The sequence below is a fragment of the Trichechus manatus genome, unplaced genomic scaffold (assembly GCF_000243295.1).
Source record: "Trichechus manatus latirostris isolate Lorelei unplaced genomic scaffold, TriManLat1.0 scaffold00094, whole genome shotgun sequence".
NCBI lineage: Eukaryota > Metazoa > Chordata > Mammalia > Sirenia > Trichechidae > Trichechus > Trichechus manatus.
Window position 1 is genome coordinate 3,047,848 of NW_004444030.1, and position 24,483 is coordinate 3,072,330.

Here is a 24,483-nt window from a genome sequence, read left to right on the forward strand (position 1 = left end):
AAGGAAGAAGTCAAAGTATCTCTATTTGCAGATATGATCTTATACACAGAAAACCCCAAAGAATCCACACGAAAACTACTGGAACTAACAGAAGATTTCAGCAAAGTTTCAGGATCCAAGATAAACATACAAAAATCAGTTGGATTCCCTTACATCAACAAAGAGAACCTTGAAGAGGAAATCACCAAATCAGTACCATTTACAGTAGTCCCCAAGAAGATAAAATACTTAGGAACAAGTCTATCCAGAGACATAAAAGACGTATACAACGAAAACTACAAGACACTACTGAAAGAAACCGAAAGAGACCTGCGTAAGTGGAAAAACATACCTTGCTCATGGATAGGTAGACTCAACATTGTGAAAATGTCAATTCTACCCAAAGCGATCCACAGATACAATGCAATCCCAATTCAAATTCCACCAACATTTTTTAATGAGATGGAGAAACAAGTCACCAACTTCATGTGGAAAGGAACAGGCCCTGAATAAGTAAAGCATTACTCAAGAAGAAGAACAAAGTGAGAGGCCTCACACTACCTGATTTTAGAACCTATTATACCACCACGGTAGTCAAAACAGCCTGGTACTGGTACAACAGATACATAGACCGACGGAACAGAATTGAGAATCCAGACTTAAATTCACCAACCTATGAGCAGCAGATATTCGACAAAGGCCCAAAGTCCATTAATTGGGGAAAAGACAGTTTCCTTAACGAATGGTGCTGGCATAACTGGATATCCATCTGCAAAAAACTGAAACAAGACCCGACCTCACACCATGCACAAAAACTAACTCAAAGTGGATCAAAGACTTAAAATCAAAAACGATAAAGATCATGCAAGAAAAAATAGGGACAACACTAGAAGCCCTAATACATAGCATAAACACTATACGAACCATAAGTAACAATGCACAAGCACCAGAAGGGAGACTAGATAACTGAGAGCTCCTAAAAAGACTTCACCAAAAGATGAGTGGCGTCTGGTGTCTTGGAAGCTTGCAAGCTGCCATCTAAGATGCTTCAATTGGTCCCAACCACCTGGAGTAAAGGAGAATGAAGAACACCAAAGATGCAAGGAAAGTATTAGCCCAAGAGACAGAAAGGGCCACATAAACCAGAGACTTCATGAGCCTGAGACCAGAGGAACTGGATGGTGCCTGGCTACCACCAACGACCGCCCTGATGGGGAAACACAACAGAGAGTCCCTGATGGAGCATGAGAAAGGTGGGGTGCAGAACTCAAACTCTGGTAAGAAGACCAGATTTGATGGTCTGATTTAAACTGGAGGAACCCTGTAAAGCATGGCCCCTGGATTCTCTATCAGTCCAGAACTAAAACAATTTCTGAGGCCAACTCTTCAGACAGGGATTGGACTGGACTGTGGGACATAAACTGATACTCGTGAGGAGTGTGCCCCTTAGCTCAAGTAGATACAGGAGACTAAATGGGCAGCTTCTGTTCAGAGATGAGATGGGAAGGCAGAGAGGGTTAGGAGCTGGTTGGAATGGACATGGGGAATCAGGGGTGGAAAGCAGGAGTATGCTGTCACAGTATGGGGAGAGCTATTAGGATCACATAGCAATGTACGTATAAATTTTTGTAAGGGAGACTAACTTGAAATGGAAACTTCATTTAAACTAGAAGAATAAAAAAAAATGCACCCATATTTAAAGAAATACAAATCAAGAAGATTCTATTTCTCAATTACTTAAATATAAATATTAAAAGATTTAATATACTGTCAGCAAGGAAGTGAGGGGGGTGTCATTCTCATATACAGCTTTTAAGAGTGTAAAGTGGTACCATCTCTTTGGAGGTTAATATAGCAAAATAGATAAAAAGTAAAATGCATCTACTCTTTGACATCACAGTTTCACTCCTTAGAATTTATTTTACAGCCATTTTCAAAAGTGTGAAAAGACACACATAAAAAAATATTCACTGTAGTGCTGTTTGTAAGAGCAACAAACTGGAAACAGCTTAAATGTCCATTAACAGGAGACTGGTGAAAAATATTAGGTTTACCTAAATTTTACAATAACCAAAACCAAGCCCGTAGCCGTCGAGTCGACTCAGACTCATATCAACCCTACAGGACAGAGTAGAACTGCCCCATACAGGTTCCAAGGAGGAGCTGGGGGATTCGAGCTGCTGACCTGTTGGTTACCAGCCATAGCTCTTAACCACTGTGCCACCAGGGCCCCAAATTTTACAATACTAAAAAGCCTTAAAAATAAAAAATGTAGATAATATATGGGCTGATGTAAAAAGATCTTAATATATATTAATTGAAAAACACAAGGTTCAGGTAATATGTGCATTGTGAAGTTGTCTCAGTCAAATATACAGAAATACATATAAGATATGCATATGTGTATATATATAAAGTCAACCAAACCAAAACCATTCCTGTCGAGTCGATTCCGACTCATAGCAACCCTATAGGACGGAGGAGAATTGCCCCATAGGGTTTCCAAGGAGCGGCTGGTGGATTGGAAATGCCAATCTTTAGGTTAGCAGCCGAGCTCTTAACAACAGCGCCACTAGTGCTCCGTGTGTGTGCGTGTGTGTGTGTGTGTGTATGTATGTATACGTGTGTATATATATATACACACAATATATATTTTGCGCATATTCATATGCTAGTATAGGCACTAAAAAAAGTTGGAAGGACACTTAACATTACTTACTCTGGAAGGTGGATTAGGGTTGAAGGTGGCAAGAAGGGAGACCTTTCATTTTACACTCTTCTGTACTGTTCAAATTTTTCCACATATATTTATCACTTACATCGTTACAACTGGTTTATTGTTTTAAAAAGTAATAAAATAAATACCAAGAATGTTAAACTTACATGAAATTCAAAAAATCTCTCCAATCATTAACATTCATATTAGACCAAGATACTAGTTGTTTCAACCTTCCAGTCTGGCAGACTAACCTATGATACAAATATCTATTTCACAACAGACTAAAAGTATTTTCCAATCCTCACTGAAAATGTTTTACTTCTGGCAGTTCTTTAACTCTTTCCTATGCCTCTAATCTAGGAGCTCTGGTGGTGCAATGGTTAAAGCACTCAGCTGCTAACCAAAAGGTTGGTGGTTCTAACACACCAGCTGCTCCACGGGAGAAAGATGTAGCAGTCTGCTTCCATAAAGATTACAGCCTTGGAAACGCTATAGCGCAGTTCTACTCTGTGCTATAGGGTTGCTATGAGACAGGATCAACTGGAGGGCAATGGGGTTATGTCTCTAATCATTTAATCTTTCTCATATTTAACCAAAATTACCTTAACAAAGGTTATCAATAACTTTCCCATAATCAGTGTATTAAGATTTCCATTTCATTTTATCCCACCATATCTGTCTTTGGGGCCCTGGTGGTGCAGTGGTTAAGAGCTACGGCTGCTTACCAAAAAAGGTCAGCAGTTCGAATCCACCAGCTGCTCCTTGGAAACCTATGGGGCAGTTCTACTCTGTCCTACAGGGTCGCTGTGAGTCAGAATTGACTTGACAGCAAGCAGTTTTGTTTTGTTTTTTTATCTGTCTCTGGAATTTAATATTTATAACTACCATCTCTAGTCTTGGCTTTAACTCTGTCAGAATCCTATTAAAATCCTACAAACACATGAAACTAAGAATTAATGGACAAAAGAGATGGAAGAAATCATACAGAAAATTTTCAAAACTTTTGACAACACAAACTATTTTAAACTTTGGTGTATAAAAATATAACACAAGTGTAAAGTTTTAAAAATTCAAAAGCAAAAAACCCAAATAAATCACTTACAACAAATAAGAAATCGTTAATACAAAAAAAAAGTTCAGTCAAATCAAATAATACTAGGATTTCAACAGAAGGTCAAAATCAAAGACAGACTATTCATTAAAGATGAAATACAGAAGATTAAAAACTGAAAAATTTCATCCTCAACAATAACAAAGTAAATACATTAGCCAAACTTGTTTATAATAATAAAACACACAATGAAACCGATCCTCTCTCATACCTGCTGGTGAAATTATAGTTTAGTATAACCTCTATGCCAAGTAATTTTATAACTACACTGGGAGTCATAAAAATGTTCATATCCTTTGATTCAATATTACCACCTGTCGAAATTTAACCAAAGGAAAAGATCAGAAATTCATACTAAAATCTCTGCCTAACGATACTGACTGCAGCTTTACTATAATAGGGGGGAAAAAACTGGAGATAGCCTAAATGTTGACTAATAGGGGAATAATTAAGCAAATCATACTATACTTCAGTAGAATAAAACTCAACCATTATGGCTGCTTAGGAATAACAGGAATTTTAATGACTTCGAAAATACTTATAAGTAAAAGCAGGAGGCAACCAAATTGTATATAATATACTCTAAACTATATTTAGGGAAAAAAGGAGAAATTATACTAACGTTAAGCAACGTTGCATTTTTATGCTTTATTACACTTTCCAAAAATAATTTTTTTATACTGAACATGTACTACTTTTCCAATCAGAAAAAGTTAAAACTTAGGTGCCAGGATTTAGGATTTGTTGACTCAAGATACTTATCTCTGCTTTCTAAATAAAATTTACTAACAAAAATTAGTGGATTGAGGTAGCTTGCTAATTAAAAACTGTTTTAATACTGGAAATGTAATAAAAGGGTAAGGTGGAATGGCTTTCCTTTTATATATGCTAATCCATATCTGTGACTAAGAACATGACATATCCAAAACTGAATCTAATCAAACTACCTGACGACACAGATGTGTGAATTATACAAACCATGCTACTAACATTTAAAATACAAAGAAGCCCATTTTATAGTAAAAAGTCTAAGACAACAGATTTCAAACCAAATCTAACTACCTATTTTCATTTCTAATTTACCTGTAATACAGGAAAGGACTAGCCACAAGAATAAATATCCTAATTCCAATCAATGGGCAATCATGCCAAGTAAAGGCTGAGGTAAAAAAGCAATCCATAAACTCAAGCCATCTCAGTACTAATTCAAGTACTGCTCTGCATTAACTTTACATGAATGTTTGATTACCTTACTACACCAAAAAACTATAAGGTCCTGGAAGGATAGTATGTCATACAATTTTTTTTTTTTTAATTTCTCCCTCAGTGCTAGGTGAAAAAAAAAAACACCAAAAAACCAAACCTGTTGCTGTCAAGTTGATTCCCACTATAGCAACCCTATAGGACACAGAAGAAGTGCCCCACAGGGTTTCCAAGGAGTGGCTGGTAGATTCGAACTGCTGACCTTTTGGTTAACAGCCAAGCTCTTAACCACTATGCCACCAGGGCACAGGTGAAAAACAAGGGCTTAAAAAATATTTGAATAAGGGAGTAGGTTAAGTAAGTGATAAGTAAACAAAGAAAAGAGCAAAAGGAAAGTGAACCTACCTCTAGTTCTAGCAAGAAAATAAGAAAGGTACTTACGAAAAAAAGGGAGCCAAACTGCTCCATAGAGTTTTCAAGGCTGTGACCTTTTCAGAAGCAGATCGTCAGGGCTTTCTTTCACAGCACCACTGGGTGGGTCTGAACCACCAACCTTTAGGTTAGTAGCAGAGTGCAAACTGCTTGTGCCACCGCGACATCCAGTTAAATTTCAATTTCAAGTAAACAACAAATAACTTTTTAGTGTCCGTACGTCCAAATACTGCACGGGACATACTTTGTTAAGCCTGTCAGCCCCAGCTACATACCACTGTGTAATTCACAACCTCAGTTTCCTGTTTTCACATCTGTAAAATGCAGGAGTCAGACTAAATCAGTTCTATGATTTTTTTCTCAGTTCTAAAATCCTCTAGAATTCTGGTATTTTATAAAGAATTTCAACATATTCTCAGGATAATGTTCAGACACACTAACAGCTTCTAAAAGTCCTTAACTGAATCTTTCTAGTCCCTGAAAATAGGCATTTTTCAAAGTCTTACCCTGGTCTCTTATTTTATACCACTCTATATGCCCATGAGTTTTTTATTTCACGTATATGTGTATGATTCCTAGATTCTTTCCCTCTCCAGCCAATCATGAAATTCATGGAAAGAATCAAACTGTGTGATTCCAAATTAACAGAGGTAACAAAGAATACTGTCTTTAAACCCAAAAAAAAAAAAAAAAAAAAGGCTTTTAGTGAGTGCACTTTTTAGTGGAGCACTCTGCTACTAACCTAAAGGTTGGTGGTTCAAACCCACCCAGTGGTGCTGTGAAAGAAAGCCCTGATGATCTGCTTCTGAAAAGGTCACAGCCTTTAGATAAACTACACAAATATGAAACAATTAGAGAACCAGATGGAATATTAACCATGCAGACTGCTTTGCATACTTTGCTTAACTGGAGTCAGAGATGTCAAAATCTACATATTGCCCAAATGTTAAGCCAACCCTAATGATACTAGGAAATAAGAACCTGAGACCACTAGTAAGCGGAGACTGGAAATAGTCTACACCCAGGGCGCCTAGAGTGAAGCCTGGACAATTATATATGCACACAGCCTTAGACGTTCTCTAATCTCTCCCATATTTATCCAGTCAATACAACTGGATTTCTCATTTGGTTTCCTGGGAGCAATGCCTTGACCTGAACCACAGCACATTCGACTGGGGGTTCATCACTGAGCCCAGATTTTGCCAGCTCCCTCCCACTGAAAACTACAATAATCCACAGCTTCATATGGAGTCTTTAATAAAAGCGATTTACCACATTCACAACCCCAAACCACAATGCTTATATCTACTACTACCAATGAAGTGTATAAAATCTCTTCCTTTAGTGTTCCACTCATTTGTTGGTATTTTCTTTTTAACATATTAATAATCATTCAAGTCGAAGTTTGTCATTACCTTCTGAACACTTATTTTGGATTTCTGGCTATCCTGAACAGGGCCAGCCTGACAGATTTGATTCCATTCAACTGCATTTCCTCTTCTTCTGACCCAGCCCCACATTAAGTGCAACAGGTACAATAATAATACAACCAGTAAGTGCTTCCTATTTCCCTAATCATTAAGGTAAAAGCACTATCCTACCTATATTTCGTTTTTAAAGCTTTCACATTACCTTTAAAACCTGCCAATCACCAAGAGTAGATTCTTTCTCTGCAAAACTACTATCATAATTCATGCTTCCTTCAGCAGTATCTTTGGCCTATCTTTGTCGCTTCATATTTGGGTTATGGCAGCATATTTTCCCTTCCATCTCCTAGACCCCCATAGACATGCATTATTTACAATTATTATCATACTTAACAGTAATTTCCTTACAAAGTAATATGACATCAGTAACAAAATCTACCAAAACATTTCCTGCAGTACATTCATTTAAAACGGTTGATATATTCAGCTTTTTAAACTGTAAAAAAGCAACAAATTTTGAGCAAATATAGCTACCCAATTCTTCTTCCAGCTTTTGTGTTAAATAAAACTTGGAAAAATAATGAAATCAATAAAATAAAACAAACGTATTGTTAAAACTGTATATCTTATCTCTTACATCAATTTTAAGAAACAGAATATAACTCCTATCTAATTAATAACTGTAGTTCTAAAAATATAGTTCAGTTCTTTGAATCCTCCAGACTTTAATATTCATTTATCAGTTTAAAAAACAAATGACAAAATACCCAGATAAGGAAGACTTTGTGTCCGGCAGATGTTCTTTTTTTGGAGGGTCATCTCTCAAGCTTTCATCCTGTGACTTTTCTCTCACATCTCCTGGAATGTGTCCGTAGTCAACACTGCTACTGGTTTCTAATGAAGCCTTTTGATTTGAGTGTTTCTTGTCTCCTTCTCTCCTGTCAGATCGACTCCATGATGATAAACATTCTTCACTGTTCTCTGTGGGTTTTCGAAAACCACAACGCAAAGAACCCTGAGCTATCGATGCTGAAGATGAACTAGATGGTTCAAAGTTTCTGCCCTTGCTATGAAATGACAGTTCTTCATCATCAGAGGGTCTTACGAATTTAGGTCTCAAATTTCCAACAGAAGAAAACTCCTGATTTTGCCTTGGATTGTACTGTCTTCTGTGCGTTTCTAAAGACCTGAATCTATTATTATCCTTTTCATCACCACTAAACTTATCTTTATTAACATTGTTTGTACTATCTGTTACACTATATCTATCCCTTGAATTTTTATTATAATTTACTAAGTCTGATTTTCTACGTTCTTGACTACTTTGTGCTTTATCTGAATACGTTGGTTTCCTCCACCGTTCTTGTCTACAATCTTCTTTTTTGGATGCAGTCTTTTCAGCTTCTTTTAATTTCAACTGAAATATTTCCATTGACTACAAAAGAGAAAAATTAAACAAAATATCTAAAATTAAAAACAGCTCCAGTGACTTTCCCCCCAAATGCCATTGTGCAATGACCCACTGCTATCTGTCACAATACAAGTAAAGTCCACCAAGGAAAATTAAAAAAAAAAGACCCATACAATCCTTCTACCCCAGAATTGATATTTAAAAAACTACGAGTGAACAACAAGAAATTACTAAATAACAAAAAATATCTAGGACCTCAAAAGGGGAATTATACACTGAATGCCCTACGCTAAACCAAAGAATTATACAGTAAACAGCAGAGACATAATTTTTTTAAATAATTAATTCCTACTGTGAGATTCAAGAAGTTACCATACTGCTAAAATATAAGACTCACATGAAAAAAGGAGCAGTTCAAGCACAAGAAAGGCGTGTAAATGAAAACTGTATGCCTAAAAAATTGCCCAGATACACAAATAGAAGAATGGAAAGTGCTGAAAACTAAACTAGAGAGTTCAACACTAGCCTGTGAATTCTCTATCCTTTAGAAAATAGATGCAGGTTATAAGAAAAAAAGACACATGGACAATTGATTCTAGAGGATCTAATAAGCATGTATTAGTACTTCCAAAAAGGAGGAGCAAAGATGATGGAAGAAAACCATTAATAAAAAAAAAATTAAAAAAAATTTCCCCCAGTTGAGTTTCCAGATCAGATGGGGTTCCCCCGATAGCCCTGGAACCTTGGGGGGATGGGTGTGAAGGTAAGGCAGGACGGGGGAACGCAGAGAAAGATATATATATATAAATACCCTAATTCCTGAATCTCAAAAATCAAGGAAAAAAAGAAATCCTTCACCAAAACTGATCAGGGAAAGGAGTGGATAAGTGTGAATGTGTGTATATATATGCAGGTAAATAGATAACACATTATCTCCAAAGAAAAGAAAATAAACTTGCTATCAATTTTTCATCTATAATGCCAGAAGATTATGGAACAAAGATAAAATTTTGGAAAATATTATAAGTCTATAATTCTATATATAGAATTCAATTCACAGCCAAACTACCCTGCTCTGATGTGGGCAATAAAAAGTCATTTTAAAAAACACAAGAAATCAGAAAGCATATCATTTATTAATTCTGGAGAAAAAATTACTCAAGATGATTAAGCCAAACCAAAAATGAATCAAGATAAAGATCTCTGAAAAAAGGAAGACATGCCATAGACCAAATGGCAAACATAATAGTTAAGTCTGAATAACTGTTCTTGTAGTTGTGAAATTTAACGTAATCATCAAGGAAAAGATGCACTGTATTTTTTTTTTTTAAATTTATAATAAACTGAAACTAAAATTCCAAATTATTTTAATAAAATCTGAGAGGTGGGATGGGGGGATCAAAACATGTTAAAGTTCTTATCTTGTAACAAACAGAGAAATTACATACTATTTCATATTTTACATCATTTGAAAAATACAGATTTACATGTGTGTCTTAACTTTAATGATAACATGAAGTAGATTTCAAGAAAAGACATTAATGGAGAAAAAAAAAGGAGAGAGAGAGAGAGTTTCTATACTGATAAATGAAATGATTCACCAGGAAGCTATAAGAGCCATGAATGTTTATACACCAAAAAACATTGTTTTGTTTTGTTTTTGGTACACCTTAATACTATTAGAAAGATGGGGGGGGATACAAAAATACATATGTTGTTGATAACTTTGAAGAATTCCAAAGGTTTGTTATGTATGTTTGCAAATGGACAGACATACACTGCTGTCTTGGAATTAAAGGGAGGAGCAACTGTAATATCACATGCTTAAACTGACCAAAGAATAAGCATCTGACCCAAGACAATAAATGTTGAAGTCATCTGAGTCAGTGACAGCAAGTATGTAACCTCACCATCAGAGTAAAAGCCTCTGAACCCTTTCTTGACTACATTCCAGGAGTTGGTTGCCAAACTCATTCAGAGAATGAAATTCAAGTTATATGACAGGCAACTGACAGTCTAATTTGGGGACTATCACTAATGACATATATAGTAAGTGTCCTCTTGTAAGGGACAGGTGGTTGAAACTGTTATTTTTACTTTTGGCAAACTCTTAAGAGGAACTGTGATCCTACATGGTAAGGAAGAAAGGTAAATGGTCATATATTAAGGTTCAAATCTAATCGATTGCAAGTCGGAAAACATAAGGCAAAAAAAGATTCAATTCACAATTTACAAATATAATAATTTAAAATAACCTCAAATGACAAATGCACAATAACTGCAGAAAAAATTACTGAAGAACTATTGAAAAGAAACAGCCAGTGTTTTAGGATGGGATGATTCAACATTATAAAGATATTAATTATCTTGCACTTATCTATAAATTTGTTGTTGCTAGCTGCCGTCAAGTCAATTATGACTCACGGCAACCCCATATACGCACAGTAGAACTGCTTCATAGGTTTTCAAGGCTCTGACCTTTAGGAAGCAAGCTGCCAGGCCCATCTTCCAAAGTCCCTCTAGGTGGGTTCAAACGGCCAGATTTCAGCTAATAGTCAAGTGTTTAACAGTTTGTGCCACCCAGGATCCTATTTAGTCAAATTTAAATCAAAATTCCAAAATAAGTTGTAAGTTTATATTGGAATTTTAGGAAAATGTTTTTTTTGTTGAGCTTGAACTTGACAAAATGATTCTAAATTTAATAAGAAAAACATAAGAATAAAAAGCTAATCTTTTTAATAAGTAATGAAAGTAATGAGATACGACTTCCATTGCCACATAGAAGGCAATCACTAATTACTTGCTATCTGCATGAGTTACTGAAAATTATATTAATTATAACAGTATGATACTAGTCCTGGAAAAGATAATGCAATGGAATAAATTCAAAAGTAAAGGAACAGATCCAAATAAGGAAATTTACTATCTAATAAACATGCCAAAATTATTGTGAAAAGAATAATTCATCCAGCATATCATAAACAACTAGGCAAAGATTTGAGGAAAGCTGGATCTCTGCTTTATACCATACACAAATATATATTCCAGATAGATTAAAAATAAACATAAATAAATAAATAAAGCTGAATAAGTACTCAAAATAAATGCAGGTGCACATTTTTTTATGACACTAGGATGGGAAAGACCTGACAACAAATTACACCAAGAGTATTAAGTATTGGAAGAAAATTCTGATGGGTTTTGCTAGGTAAAAAATATTTAAAACTTATCTAAACAAAATATAAACAAAGTTTAAAAAAAGAACATGAAACTAAGGGGAAAAGCTGAATAGATTTATTACAAATGTCTTAAGCAAATCAGTAAGGAGCCCTGGTGGCATAACAGTTAAACGCTCAGCTGATAACCAAAACGTTGGTGGTTCAAACTGACCCAGTGGCTTCAAGGGAGAAAGACCTGGCAATCTGCTCCCATAAAAATTAAACCAAAACCACTGCTGTCAAGTTGATTCTGACTCACAGTGACCCTATGGACAGAGTAGAACTGCCCACAGGGTTTCCAATGAGTGGCTGGTGGATTTGAACTGCCAACCCTCTGGTTACCAGCCTGAGCTCTTAATCACTGCACCACCAGGGCCCCTCGCATAAAGATTACAGCCTAGAAAATCCTATGGGGCAGTTCTACTCTGTCACATGGGGTCACTATGAGTTGAAATTAACTCGACAGCACCTAACAACAACTAAGAAGCAAATCAATATCTGCTCCCCACCAAAAAAAAAAGCAAACAATACAATTCACTAAAAAATACGGGTGACCAAAGGTATGAAATAAATATTCAATTCACTAGTAGTCAAATGAATAAAAATAAAAGCAAAAAAAAAAAACTTTTTTTACCAATCACAATAGCACAGACTATGAAGACTGATAATCGCACTGTTGACAGTTATATGATGAAAGAGACATTTTTTAATGAGTATAACTGATACAATTTTCTGTAGAAAAATTTAGCAACATACATCTCACATTAAATGTCCACATCCTTTAAACCAGAAATTTCATTTTTACTAATTCTTCTCAAAAAAATAATCAGATAAGTATGCAAAATGCATTAGACAACGATGTTCAGCAGACTGCTATTTAACTGGGGGGAGGGGACACATAAATGTCCATCCATTGATGATAAAACAAATAAATAATGGTACAGTCATACAAATACATAGGAAAATATTAAGAAGTCACTAAATGTATATTATACTTACTGGCATCAAACTATATATTAGTAAGTAAAAGAAGCAAGATATATTCTATGAGCCTATTTTTATAAAAATGTGTAGTTTAAATGTACATAATAAATTTTTTAAAATCCAGAAAAATATATACCTAAATGTTGGCAGAGACTCTCTTAGAACTAAGCATGATTTTATTTTTAACCCTCCTCCCCCACCTCTTTTTTTTTTGCTTTTCTATATTTTCAAAATCTTACTACTTCTAAACCTGCTTCCCTCTGGAAATTAAAAAAAAAAAAAATCAATACATACAGAAATAGAAAAATTATCCACACATGGTGAATACAGAAGCTAATTCTAAAACAGCATGTACAGCATGGTTCCATTGTTTTAGGAGTGTACACACACCAACACTCTCACAGGAAAACAACTCTGGAATATGCCAGAATGTCAACAGTGGTTATCTCCAGAGGTGTACTATGGAGATTTTCCTGTATTACTTAAATTTTTCACAATGAGAAAATGTCATTTTAACATACTTAAATTTTATTAGGTACTTCTAGGTTTTATATACTTAAGTTTCATTATATCAAAAAAAAAGTTATATAAGTTTATATAATAATGAAAAGCAGAAAATGACTTCAGTAGTATTTGAAATTTAGTATAAATTCAATTCAAAAGTGTTTCATGGCACAAAACACTGACAACCGCACTGATTTTTTATATGTCTCTAAAAATAATACATATATCCTTAATACAGATACTTACCCCATATCTTTCAGCTACAATGTCTTCAAAATTTCTATTTTGTTTCTCAGCTTGTTCCTTCATTCTTTGATAAGACTTCGTTAGCCAGCTTAATCCACCATCTTCTACTACTGAAACTAAATTCCAATATTAAATGTCAGTTATATTTTTCATGTTGTTATCAAAGAATTAATATTTACTGCTTCTATGATGACTTCCAAACTAGAAACTTAAATATTTTCCTGGAATAAATAAAAATAAGTGCACTGCAAATTCAATTCAGCATATATTGAGTGCCTATACATATCAGGTGGAAACTCCGGTGGCATAGTGGTTAACAGCTACGGCTGCTAACCAAAAGGTTGGCAGTTCGAATCCACCAAGCACTCCTTGGAAACTCAAAGTTCTACTCTGTCCTATACGGTCACTATGAGTCAGAATCGACTCGACAGCAAAGGGTTTGGTTTTGGTTTGGTTTGTATGTCAGGTACAGAGTTTTGCCACTATGGGGAAGGAAAAGATGAAGACAACTATCCTCAGGAAAATTCCAACCAAAGAGAATGAAGTATAAACAATTAAAATAAGGATAATGTGTGAAAAGTATTATAAAAAGATTTAAAGGCTTATAGAAAATCAGAGAAGTAAAGGATTATTTCTAACTGGAAGTCTGGGAGAAATTCAACAAACCAGGCTCAAAAAAAGAGAGTTGGGTTTCTATCAGCAAAGATAAGAGTAGGGAGAGAATTCCTAAAAATAAGGAATAAAATTATATACAATGGATGTGGGGGGAGCTACCTTAAATGCAGCACAAAGAACAAATAAGAGAGTTAGAGAAGACAAAGATGAAATGTATGGTAAAACAAATTATCTTACTTCAGTCTTGATTACCAACTATGAATATCTGAATGCCCATGATGGCAACAAACTTTATCAAGCTGCTTACATTTTCTTTTACACACATCACATTTTTGATATATATAAAGAGGACATCTAATCAATTACTTAAAACTCCTGCTTTTCCTTGACAATACAGGACTGCTTTAAGTTTAATATCTCCCCAGCTCTTAAACCAATAGAAATGCACACACGGAGACCCTAAAAGACATAAAAAATGTTCATAGCAGATAATATGTAATAACCCTCAGCTCGTAACAACCCAAATGTCAATCATCAGTAGAATGAATACATAGATTTGATATATTTCTAAAACAGATTCCTAAAATAGACTACTATACGAAATGAAGATGAAAAAACTACAACTGACACACAACATGGAGAAATCTCAAAATGTGGACAAAAGATGGAAACAAAAAAGGACATACTATATGATTCCAGGCAAAACTGAATTTTGAAGCGAGAAACCAGAATGGTTACGCTTTTGGCAAGAGGGCAGTGACTAGAAGCGGCTGTAAAGGGAGCTCCTGGGATACTGACAATGTTGTTTCTCAACTGATTATACAAACGTTTTCACTTTGTGAAAATGATCAGTTTGTACACTTATGACTTGTGTACTTCTCTGTGTGTCAGACTTCAATTTAAAAAAAAAAAGGTTAAAGAAGATTTTTCAGTCTTCAAATTCACTTTATTCAAATTCATTTCCTCTCAATCAAATCTCAAAAGTTTCTCTCTATTAAGCAACTGTTAAGATAATGTGACCCTTCTTTACATGTCTAAAATACTTTGTACTTTGAAATCTAGATCTGTAGTTAACACAGTGACTCACCTTCATTCGAAACCTTATTTGGATCTTGCTCTAGTTAGTCTAAATCTACAGTGACAAGTAAAAGAAACTCATAACAATTGATACCTATGTTAATGTCCCTGCTGTAGGACTAAACCGTTCATTCCAAAGAATTAGCTGTGAAATTGATAAAACGCTGATGTGCATAGTGAAAATTTCCTCAACAAGCTATAGTCACCAATATATTTATATAGCTCAGAGGAAAAGTAAGACTGCTTTTACTCCTCTGTGTTGACATTTATCAAGGAAATCTAACAGGAATAAATATTTTCAAGTCAGTTCAGTCACATATTAAATATAAAATTTCATATATATTTATATAATGTCACCTTTAGTGATTATATATTCTATTTTAAGTCTTATTAATCTTATAATTAAAGATGGCAATAATCATTTTAAATCACATAAATTATATCAACGATCTTATTTTAATAAGAGAAACAACCACATTTAATACCTAAAAAGCAAATAAAAAATTACCAATTTGCAGCACCATTTATCATAAAATCCAATCCAACAAATATTTAGTGAATTATCTACTACGAATATGAAAATTTGTTTAACAAAGTAAGAGGTAAAAACATGAATAAGGCATGGTCCCAGGCCTCTATGCTGTTAAGATATAAGAAAATAATTATAGTAAATTCACTGGTTTGCAGTACTTAGTATATACCTGCATCTCAAATCTGTTTTGTGTGTTAGAAATTAAGAGACTAAATGTATGGTTCCATTTTAATGAAAAGGTATACTGTTATAGACAAATATAGCCAAATGAGTCTGGTCTACATTTCTCTTTCTTTCAGAAGACAGGATAATATAAAAATAACAATAAACTAAATATCATGAGATAGATTTCAGTTCTGCTACTCTGAAATAGCTAGTTTTAAGACCTTAAGCAAGACATTAACTTCTTTGCACCTTTGTTTCTTCTCTGTAAAAGAAGGCACTTAAACTACCTTTGAGATTCCTTCCAACTCAAAGATTCTAAAGGACAAAGTCAAAAAGATAAAAAATCAATAAGAAGAACAAAAATACACTGAATGAGTTTGTAAACAGGAATTTCTACTAACACTGTGGTAAAAAAAAAAAAAAACATACATACATACATATATATATATACATACATAGTCTTCTACTAAAAAATCTAGAGTAACTAACCCTTGACAAGAAATCAGAAGACTTGGGTTCTAGTACTACTCACAGGACTATAGGCGAATTACCTGGTCATTTAAGCCTTAACTAGTTTCCTGAGCTATAAAATTAGAACAATAACATCTACTCTGCTATCCTCACATGGTGGCTATGAAAATAAACTGATACAAAAGTGGCATGTAAACTCTAAAACTGTACAAATACCCCCATTACTAAAATATGATTAAATTTTGTATGAGCTCTGATAAAGGTTTACGTACTGTGCCATCTAATTTTCTCTCAGATAAAAAAAAAAAAAAGAGTAGTGAATTCATTATTGAAAATACAGCACTGCAACAATTACAAGGTGTCCCCGGGTCGTGCAAACGGTTAAGTGCTTGACTACCAGCCAAAAGGTTGAAAGTTTGAACCCACCCAGAGACGCCTCAAAAGCCAGCCCTGGCAATCTGCTCACAAAAGGTCACAGCCTTAAAAACCCCATGGAGCAGTTCTACTCTGCACACATGGGGTCGCCATGAGTCAGAATCAACTTGATGGCAACTAACAACAATTACAAAAACTCTTATTGATTAAAAACTTGCCAAAACATTTAATCATAAGGACAAGTATTTGACATCATCATCATTACTTATTTACTATATTCAGGTACTATGCTAAAAGCATTATCTCATTTAACCCTCACAATAACTATATGAGATAGGTATTCTCATTATTCCCATATCACAGATGAATAAACTGGGCTCAGGAAACTTTCCCAAATTATGACACTAATAAGTAATTACTGCTTGCCCAATTTTTTTTTTAAGTTTTTAACCACAGTATTTCAAAGAGACCCCTCTGATTATCTGGTGAAATGAGTTCCTTTGTGTGGCCTTTTGTCTTGCTTCTGTGAAACGGAGAGGAGGAAGACAGCTTGTGAGATTCTTCCCCTAAACCCTGAGGAGTTGTTACAGTTGCCCTTGTTACACTGGCCCTAGCCCTTTGGAAAAGTTTGTTACTTATGCCCAAGGAAGAAGCCAGTCCTTGCCAGCAGAAAATGTCAGTTATTACGCAAATAGATGGAGCCACTTAGATGGGGATTGGTCAGTTATTATGCAAAAAGGGTAAGTAACATTGCTCAACAGGATTGAGCAACTTGCCTATATAAGCAGCCATCCTACAGAGGCTCAGGGGGGGACCTCACTATTATCAAGAAAAAGAGCCTGCTACAGGGGAAGTCAGCAAAACTGGACTAAACCAAAGCTAAGAATTTTCCTGAATACAACCAAACACTTCAAGGGACACAGTAGCACAGGCGGGGCTCTGGGGACCATAGTTTCAGGGGACATCTAGGTCAACTGGCATAATTAAGTATATTAAGAAAATGTTCTGCATCCCACTTTGGTAAGTGGCATCCAGGGTCTTAAAAGCTAGCAAGCGGCCATCTAAGATTCATCAATTGGTTCCAACCCACCTGGAGCAAAGGAGAATGAAGAACACCAAAGACACAAGGAAAGTATTAGCCCAAGAGACAGAAAGGACCACATAAACCAGAGACTCCATCAGCCTGACCCCAGAAGAACTAGATGGTGCCCGGCTACCACCAAGGACCACCCTGACAGGGAACATAACAGAGAGTCCCTGACAGAGCAGGAGAAAAGTAGGCTGCAGAACTCAAATTCTAGTAAAAGGACCAGACTTAATGGTTTGACTGAGACTGGAGAGACCCCGGAAGACATGGCCCCCAGACTCTCTGTTAGCCCAAAACTAAAACCATTCCCGAGGCCAACTCTTCAAAGATTAGATTGGACCATGAGACATAAAATGATACTCATGAAGAGTGTGCTTCTTAGCTCCAGTAGATACACGAGACTAAATGGGAAGCTCCTGTCTGGAAGTGAGATGAAAAGGCAGAGAGGGACAGGAGCTGGTTGAATGGACATGGGAAATCTAGGGTGGAGAGGAGGAGTGTGCTGTCACAGTACAGGGAGAGCAACTAGGGTCACGTAACAATGTATGTATAAATTTTTGTATGAGAGACTAACTTGAATTGTAAACTTTCACTTAAAAAACAACAATAAAAAAAGAAAGAAAAAGAGCCTGGAGCAGAGCACATCCTTGGGACCCGAGGTCCCTGCACTGAGCCTCCTAGACCCAGGAGTCAGAGAGAACTGTAACACTGAAGCAGCGGTAGCAGAACAAGGAAACCAGTGCAAGATGGCATGGTTGCCTTCCTGGCCCACGGAGCAAGGTGGCTACAGTGGGCTTGCTAACCTACAGAGCAAAAGAGCTGAAGCCCTTCAGGTTAAGAGGTGTGCTAGTGAAAAGAGAGAAATAGAAAAAGGGAGGGAGTGCTGTTGTATATTAAAGAAGGGAGGGATGTGCTCTTCACTTTGGAGAAGCGTTCCAGACCCTGCCTGTGTGCTTCCTCACACTGATCCTGTTCCTGTTATTTCTAAGTTAATCCTGATCCCGTGTTACTTCCCTAATAAACCATATAACTTTGAGTATGGTCTGTGAGTTCTGCAACAAATTATCAAACCCAGCAGAGAAGTAGAGGGTGCCATGGGGAGGACAGGTGATGTCAGAATTGGTAAAAAGGTTGGAATCGAGGTATGTTTGACCTCTACCTCATAGGAATCAGCTTTGGGCTGATGTCGATTCTCATTCTCCCTGAAGTCAGACTAGGTCTGATACTGCTGCTACCATATTGTAAATGACTATAGTTACTATTATGTCATGTCCCAACAGAGACCTTTCTGCCCATCCTAAAAGACAATAGAGTTACAATTACTAATTATACCAGAAAATTGCTAATAATTATACAGAAACATGTAAGATGGCTCTAGGAACATCTCTATATAAAATACAAAGGAATTTTAACAAATGGCCAAAATAAAAATAAACTATACCTAAAAAACAGGAAAATATCATATCAATTAATCACTTAGATGAAATGATAACATGATAACAAAAATACTATCTGTATACTAGGTATATTTTAATTAAACTTTTCATTGAGTTGTCAATGCAACATTTAACTGACATAAAAGAATTTTTTAAATTATGTTATAAAGCGTATGCTTATGGTGACACAAATATTTTGTTTCCATCTGTTGGGAAATACCAGCATTACCCTAAGGTCAATACAGGTTTTCTTTTTTTTAATAATATTTTATTATGTTCTCAGTGAAGGTTTACACAGCACTTTAGATTCCCATTCAACAATTTCTACACAAATTGTTGAGTGACGTTGGTTACATTCTTCACAATGTGTGAACACTTTCAGTATTTCCATTCTGGTTGTTCTGTTTCCATTAATCTAGTTTCCCTGCCTCCCTTACATTCTCTTTGTTTTAAAGTAATTGTTAACCATTTGGCCTCATATAGATGATTTTTTAAAGGAGCACAGTACTCAAGGGTAATATTCCTTATTTTGTAAGCCAATCTGTTATTTAGCTAAAAGGTGACCTCAGGGGCTAGTTTTGGTTCAAGGTTCAAAGAGCATCTCAGGGCAAAAGTCTCAGGGAATCCTCCACTCTCAACTGGTCCAGTAAGTCTGGTGTGTGTTGTGTGTGTGTGTGTGTGTTTTAGGAATCTGAGGTTCTGTTCCATATTTTCATCCCATTCTATCAGGGTCTATCTACTGTGCCCCAATCAGATGGTCGGTAGTGGTAGCTGGGCACCATCTAGTTCTTCTGAGGTCAATACAAATTTTAATGCTGGCAAAGCAGGAATTTCTTAAGATGTGAAAACACATCTTTAATGATTATACATTATTTTCATGAAATTTCAGAAACTTAATACTTTTTACATTTTGTTACAGAATGTAACAAACCAAATTCATTTTTATATCCTCCAAGAATCATATTTTGCTCCCAAATATATCATAATTAAAAGAATGTTTCCAAGTAGCAATAATTTAAATAAAGCCTTAAAAGGTTGCAAATATTTTATCAATGCTTTGGCATATTTTAACTAAACTTTTTGTAATAATCCATAGATGCTCATAGTATGAAACCATACAAATTTCATATCATATACATCAATAAATTTATGATTGTTCTGCAAATATGCAGATATGGATAATTCAGGACTTGACCAAAGTTACACCATTATGCAGAAATATTTAAACAACAAGTAATAAAACTTAAATTTAGTACATCCCATAATCTGATTTGGATTATTATGCATTTTGGAAATCATAACACATCCTGCCAATTTACCAACAAACTCATACTCTTAGGAATAAAAAGTTTTAAGAAATGCCTTTGTAGCTACAACCAAAATACAGGCATACCTTTAGTAACTGATGACACATTACAGTCTTCTGGTGGAAGACCTGTCCCACCATCCTTCCAGTATGGATTCAATTCTCTTTCCAACAGTCTGGACTATAAGAAAACATTATCAAAGGTCAGAATTTAAAAATAACCCCACCACAAAAAAATTAAAAATAATAAAAAATTCAAGACCCACTTAACAGTTGTGATCTTGGACAAATCATTTAAAACACCCTTAAGACTCCGGCTCTTCTATAACTTGGAAGAAATAATGCCAAAATTCATTCACTCAATGCTTTTATTGAATGCCTACCATGCCTCAGCTCTGTGCTAGATGTAGGCAATACAACAGTCAATACACCTGGCTCAACCTTCTAGCTTATGATCTAGGTGAGGAATACAGACAATAACTAACTAATAAGTGCTTTGAAGATGGGAGACAAGAGTGTTAAAGCTGCACACAGATTTCAAAACCCACTCACAGTGAAGGACTTTAGATAAGCACTAAGGGTTGACAGCTAATAGCACAATGCATGCCCTATGGAGGCAAGAGGACACAGACACAGCCTCGAATGCTGGCTTTCAAATTTTTTATTGACCATGACTCACAGTGAGAAAGAGAGAAAATGTTAACCAAAACAAAGTTTTAGGACACAGAATGTATCTTTATTACATGTAATACACACTGCATTTTATATTTTTTAAATACTGATTGCAACGAATTAATTTTATAACTCATACTTTGAAAAACACTAGCCTAGAAGACCAAAGTAATGTTATCTCTAATATCAAGAAGAGGCAGAAAATCAACATGCTTCATAACAAAGCTTCAGCTAAGGGTCATCATTTTAGACTTCTGATTACTTTCATTTTATCCTCACTGCTATTACAAGAATTAACATTTGGTTTTAAGGGAAGGGCTAATTTTTTCTCAAAAAGAAACCAAATGTTTATCATTTCTTAAGAATACAATGATGTACAAAGAACACCACACCTATACTGACGTGCAGATATTTGAAAACTGCCTAATCTCACTAATCTAAATGATTTACTCCTTTACACAACAATCCGAATTCTTACCTAAGCAAAATCACAAATTATTACAGGTTATCAAACTTCAGAACTAAATCGAAGGATTTACAGAGCACTATGCTAAACTGGGGTTAATGGGGAAACAAATAATAATTCTGCAATTTCAAATATACAAAGTCAAAAAGCACCTGCTATGTGCAGAGTTCTATACCAGCTGCTAAGGAAGATAAAAACATGAACAAAACATAGTATCTCAGAAAGTTTATAATCTTATAAAGGAGATAAGACTAATATAGTAGTTTACAGAAAACTACAACTACTATAGTAACGGAACAAATAAAGTTATATGGAACATAAAGGACAATGAAATTTATTTCAGTCAAAGGAAATAGGAAGAGTTTCAGAGTATATACGAAATAGACCTTGAAGGAGAAACAGGACGCAGACATATGGAGATGAAGGGAATTCAGTCAGAAAGAAAAAGATGGAAAAAAAATTTCACAGGCAGGAGTTCACAAAGAAATATTAGGGAAAGTGACTAAACTAGTTTGGGTGATACAAATGGTCTAAGAGAAAGAAATTTGCCTTAAACACATATCTAATCGGTTTGGACTCTATTTTGGAGGCAGCTGTTGGGGTCTCTAAAGGAGAATAATAAATATAGCACCCTTCTTTTCAGTCCAGGTCCTGAACAAGTTGAGAAATAAAACAAAAACATAGGAGACAGAAGACAAAGAACTAAATTGGAAGAGAAGCTTTCAGTGAGAGCCAAATGAGCCATTAACTGACCCCCACAATGAGCAGACTTTCCCACTTGAAGAAAGCACTGTGCCAACACCCACTACTACCCCATTCCCTACCGGATCTCTACAACCACCTGTTCCAAAAAGCAAGAAAGGCTGGGCTAGGCCAAGCGTGCCCATTCAGTTTATTCTTCACAACTTTATCAACAGAAAATTTACTCTATATCCTCAGGGACAGAATGAGAAAAGAAGGTGGCATGAAATATCACTAGTGGAGCTTCCTCTACCAGGAAGGAGTATACTTGAATCATTGAAGGCTTCTAATCAGAATAACACCATGATCAAAGATGTACTTTGAAAAAATTAATCCGACACCAGCTGTGGGATGCTGAAAAACAAACTAAGATGGTATTGTAATTGCCCAGGCAAGAATAAATAAGGGCCTGAACCATGTGTCTAACCATAAATGTCTCTTATTCCTAGATGCTGTCCTCAGTTCATTACACATATGAACTTAGCTCCAGTGTACGGATCAGCTAAACACGGCACAGAGAGGTTAAGTAACTTTCCCAAGGACACACAGCTAATAAGTGGTGTAACTACAGCAGTAGCAGTAAGAATGAGAAAGATAATACAAATGCAAAAGATTCAAAAATTGTGTAAGTAAATGAGCATAAGATCAATACATGCCAACTTAATTCAATCAGAGTTTATGTAAGATTTTATAAACAAAGATTTAAAAAATGATACTGATTAGAAAGCCTAGAATTCAAAACTGGAAAGTTGGTAAGATATACAAGACAAAATTATTACAGTTTCTTAGGAAAAGTGAACGTAGTATTATATAATGGTATTTCTAAGAAAACTGATCACTAGTTCAATCTATTAAAGATAATTAGCAGCTTATGGGGTCTCTAAAGGAGAATAATAAATATAGCACCCTTCTTTTCAGTCCAGGGGTCAAATGTTCTGCCATTTGATATGGAGAAGAGGTCAGAATATGAACAAAACATAAAACCACAATCCACGGTTACCCTAGCACGCCAGACCTTCAACACCCACAAAGAGTAGAGCATGACCTCAGAAATAAGCATATGATGGCACTGAGTAAAAATCAACTCCCAGACTTCACACAGTTTCTCTTTTTTTGATCCACTATCCACTAGCTATTCCCCTGTTGCTAGGTGTACTTTTCCTCTCCCCTGTTAATACAATGAATTTCAACTCCTTCAGGTCTAACTCAGAGACACAGGTATTTTACAGAACTTAAGCCCTGGCCTCCAATGTTCCATATGAATAGTTGCTTAATTATAAGTCAATACAATTTACCACACTTACATTTTCAGCATTAAAATCAGACTGGGTAAACACACACATACACACACACACAATGGATAACAACACTGGCTCTGGGAGTCTTATGATCACTCTTTTATATTTTCCATTTATTTGTCCCTTTATGCTGCATTCAGAGGCCTGGTGGTGCAGTGGTTAAGAGTAATGGCTGCTAACCAAAAGGTCGGCAGCTCAAATCCACCAGCTGCTCCTTGGAAGGCCTATGGGGCAGTTCTACTCTGTCCTATAGGGTCACTATGAGTTGGAATCAACACAGTGGCAACAAGTTTTTTTTTTTTTTTTTTTTGGTTTATGCTGCATCAGGGTAAATTCATAAAGATTATCTTCTTGTTCACTAACTCTCTAGCTATGTTCAATCTGCTGTTTAACTCATCTACCGAGTTTCTAATTTTGTTATATTTTTCATTTCTAAAAGTTCTAGTTGGCTGTTTTTCAAATTTGCCTTCTTAATAAGCTTTTATCCCTTACTTATTTTTTCTATACTTACTGTTACTTTATAAAGCTATTAAATATTCCAGCAGATACAGGTTTTGTAGGTCTGATGCTGCTTATTATTTCACATGACTCTCATTCATGGGCTATCCTTCTACTTTCATGTATTTTAATGACTTTTAGATTGTGACTTCATATTCCCTAGAACTTTATTTCTGGGAAACAATTTGAGGCTGACAGTACGATCCTCAAAAAAGGACTGGTGGTTACTTCTACCAAGCACTTCAAGGCACTACCAATTGAGGAATGTTGTTGCTGTATGCCGTCAAGTCGATTCTGATTCACAGAGAACCTACATGACAGAGCAGAATTGCCCCGTAGGGTTTCCTAGGCTGTAATCTTTATGGGAGTAGATCACCAGGTCTTTTCTCCTACAGAGCGGCTGGTGAGTTTGAACTGCCAACCTTTTGGTTAGCAGTTGAGTGCTTAATCATTGTGCCACCAGAGCTCCTTAACTCAGGAATACTTTAAAATAAATTCTCACCTTGAAGA

General features: G+C 35.5%; 1 protein-coding gene across 6 annotated transcripts in view; it reads right to left on the reverse strand.

Moving 5' to 3' along the window:
* CWF19L2 (CWF19 like cell cycle control factor 2) overlaps positions 1 to 24,483 on the reverse strand; it is a 163,445-nt gene that overhangs the window by 107,737 nt on the left and 31,225 nt on the right. For all 6 annotated transcript variants that reach the window (XM_004382469.2, XM_023736940.1, XM_023736941.1 and 3 more), the window contains 3 exons: positions 20,386 to 20,479; positions 13,235 to 13,350; positions 7,639 to 8,306 (listed from right to left, as the gene is read on the reverse strand). In XM_004382469.2, coding sequence (XP_004382526.1) covers positions 7,639 to 8,306; positions 13,235 to 13,350; positions 20,386 to 20,479 — 878 coding nt within the window. The remainder of the gene's footprint in view (positions 1 to 7,638; positions 8,307 to 13,234; positions 13,351 to 20,385; positions 20,480 to 24,483) is intronic.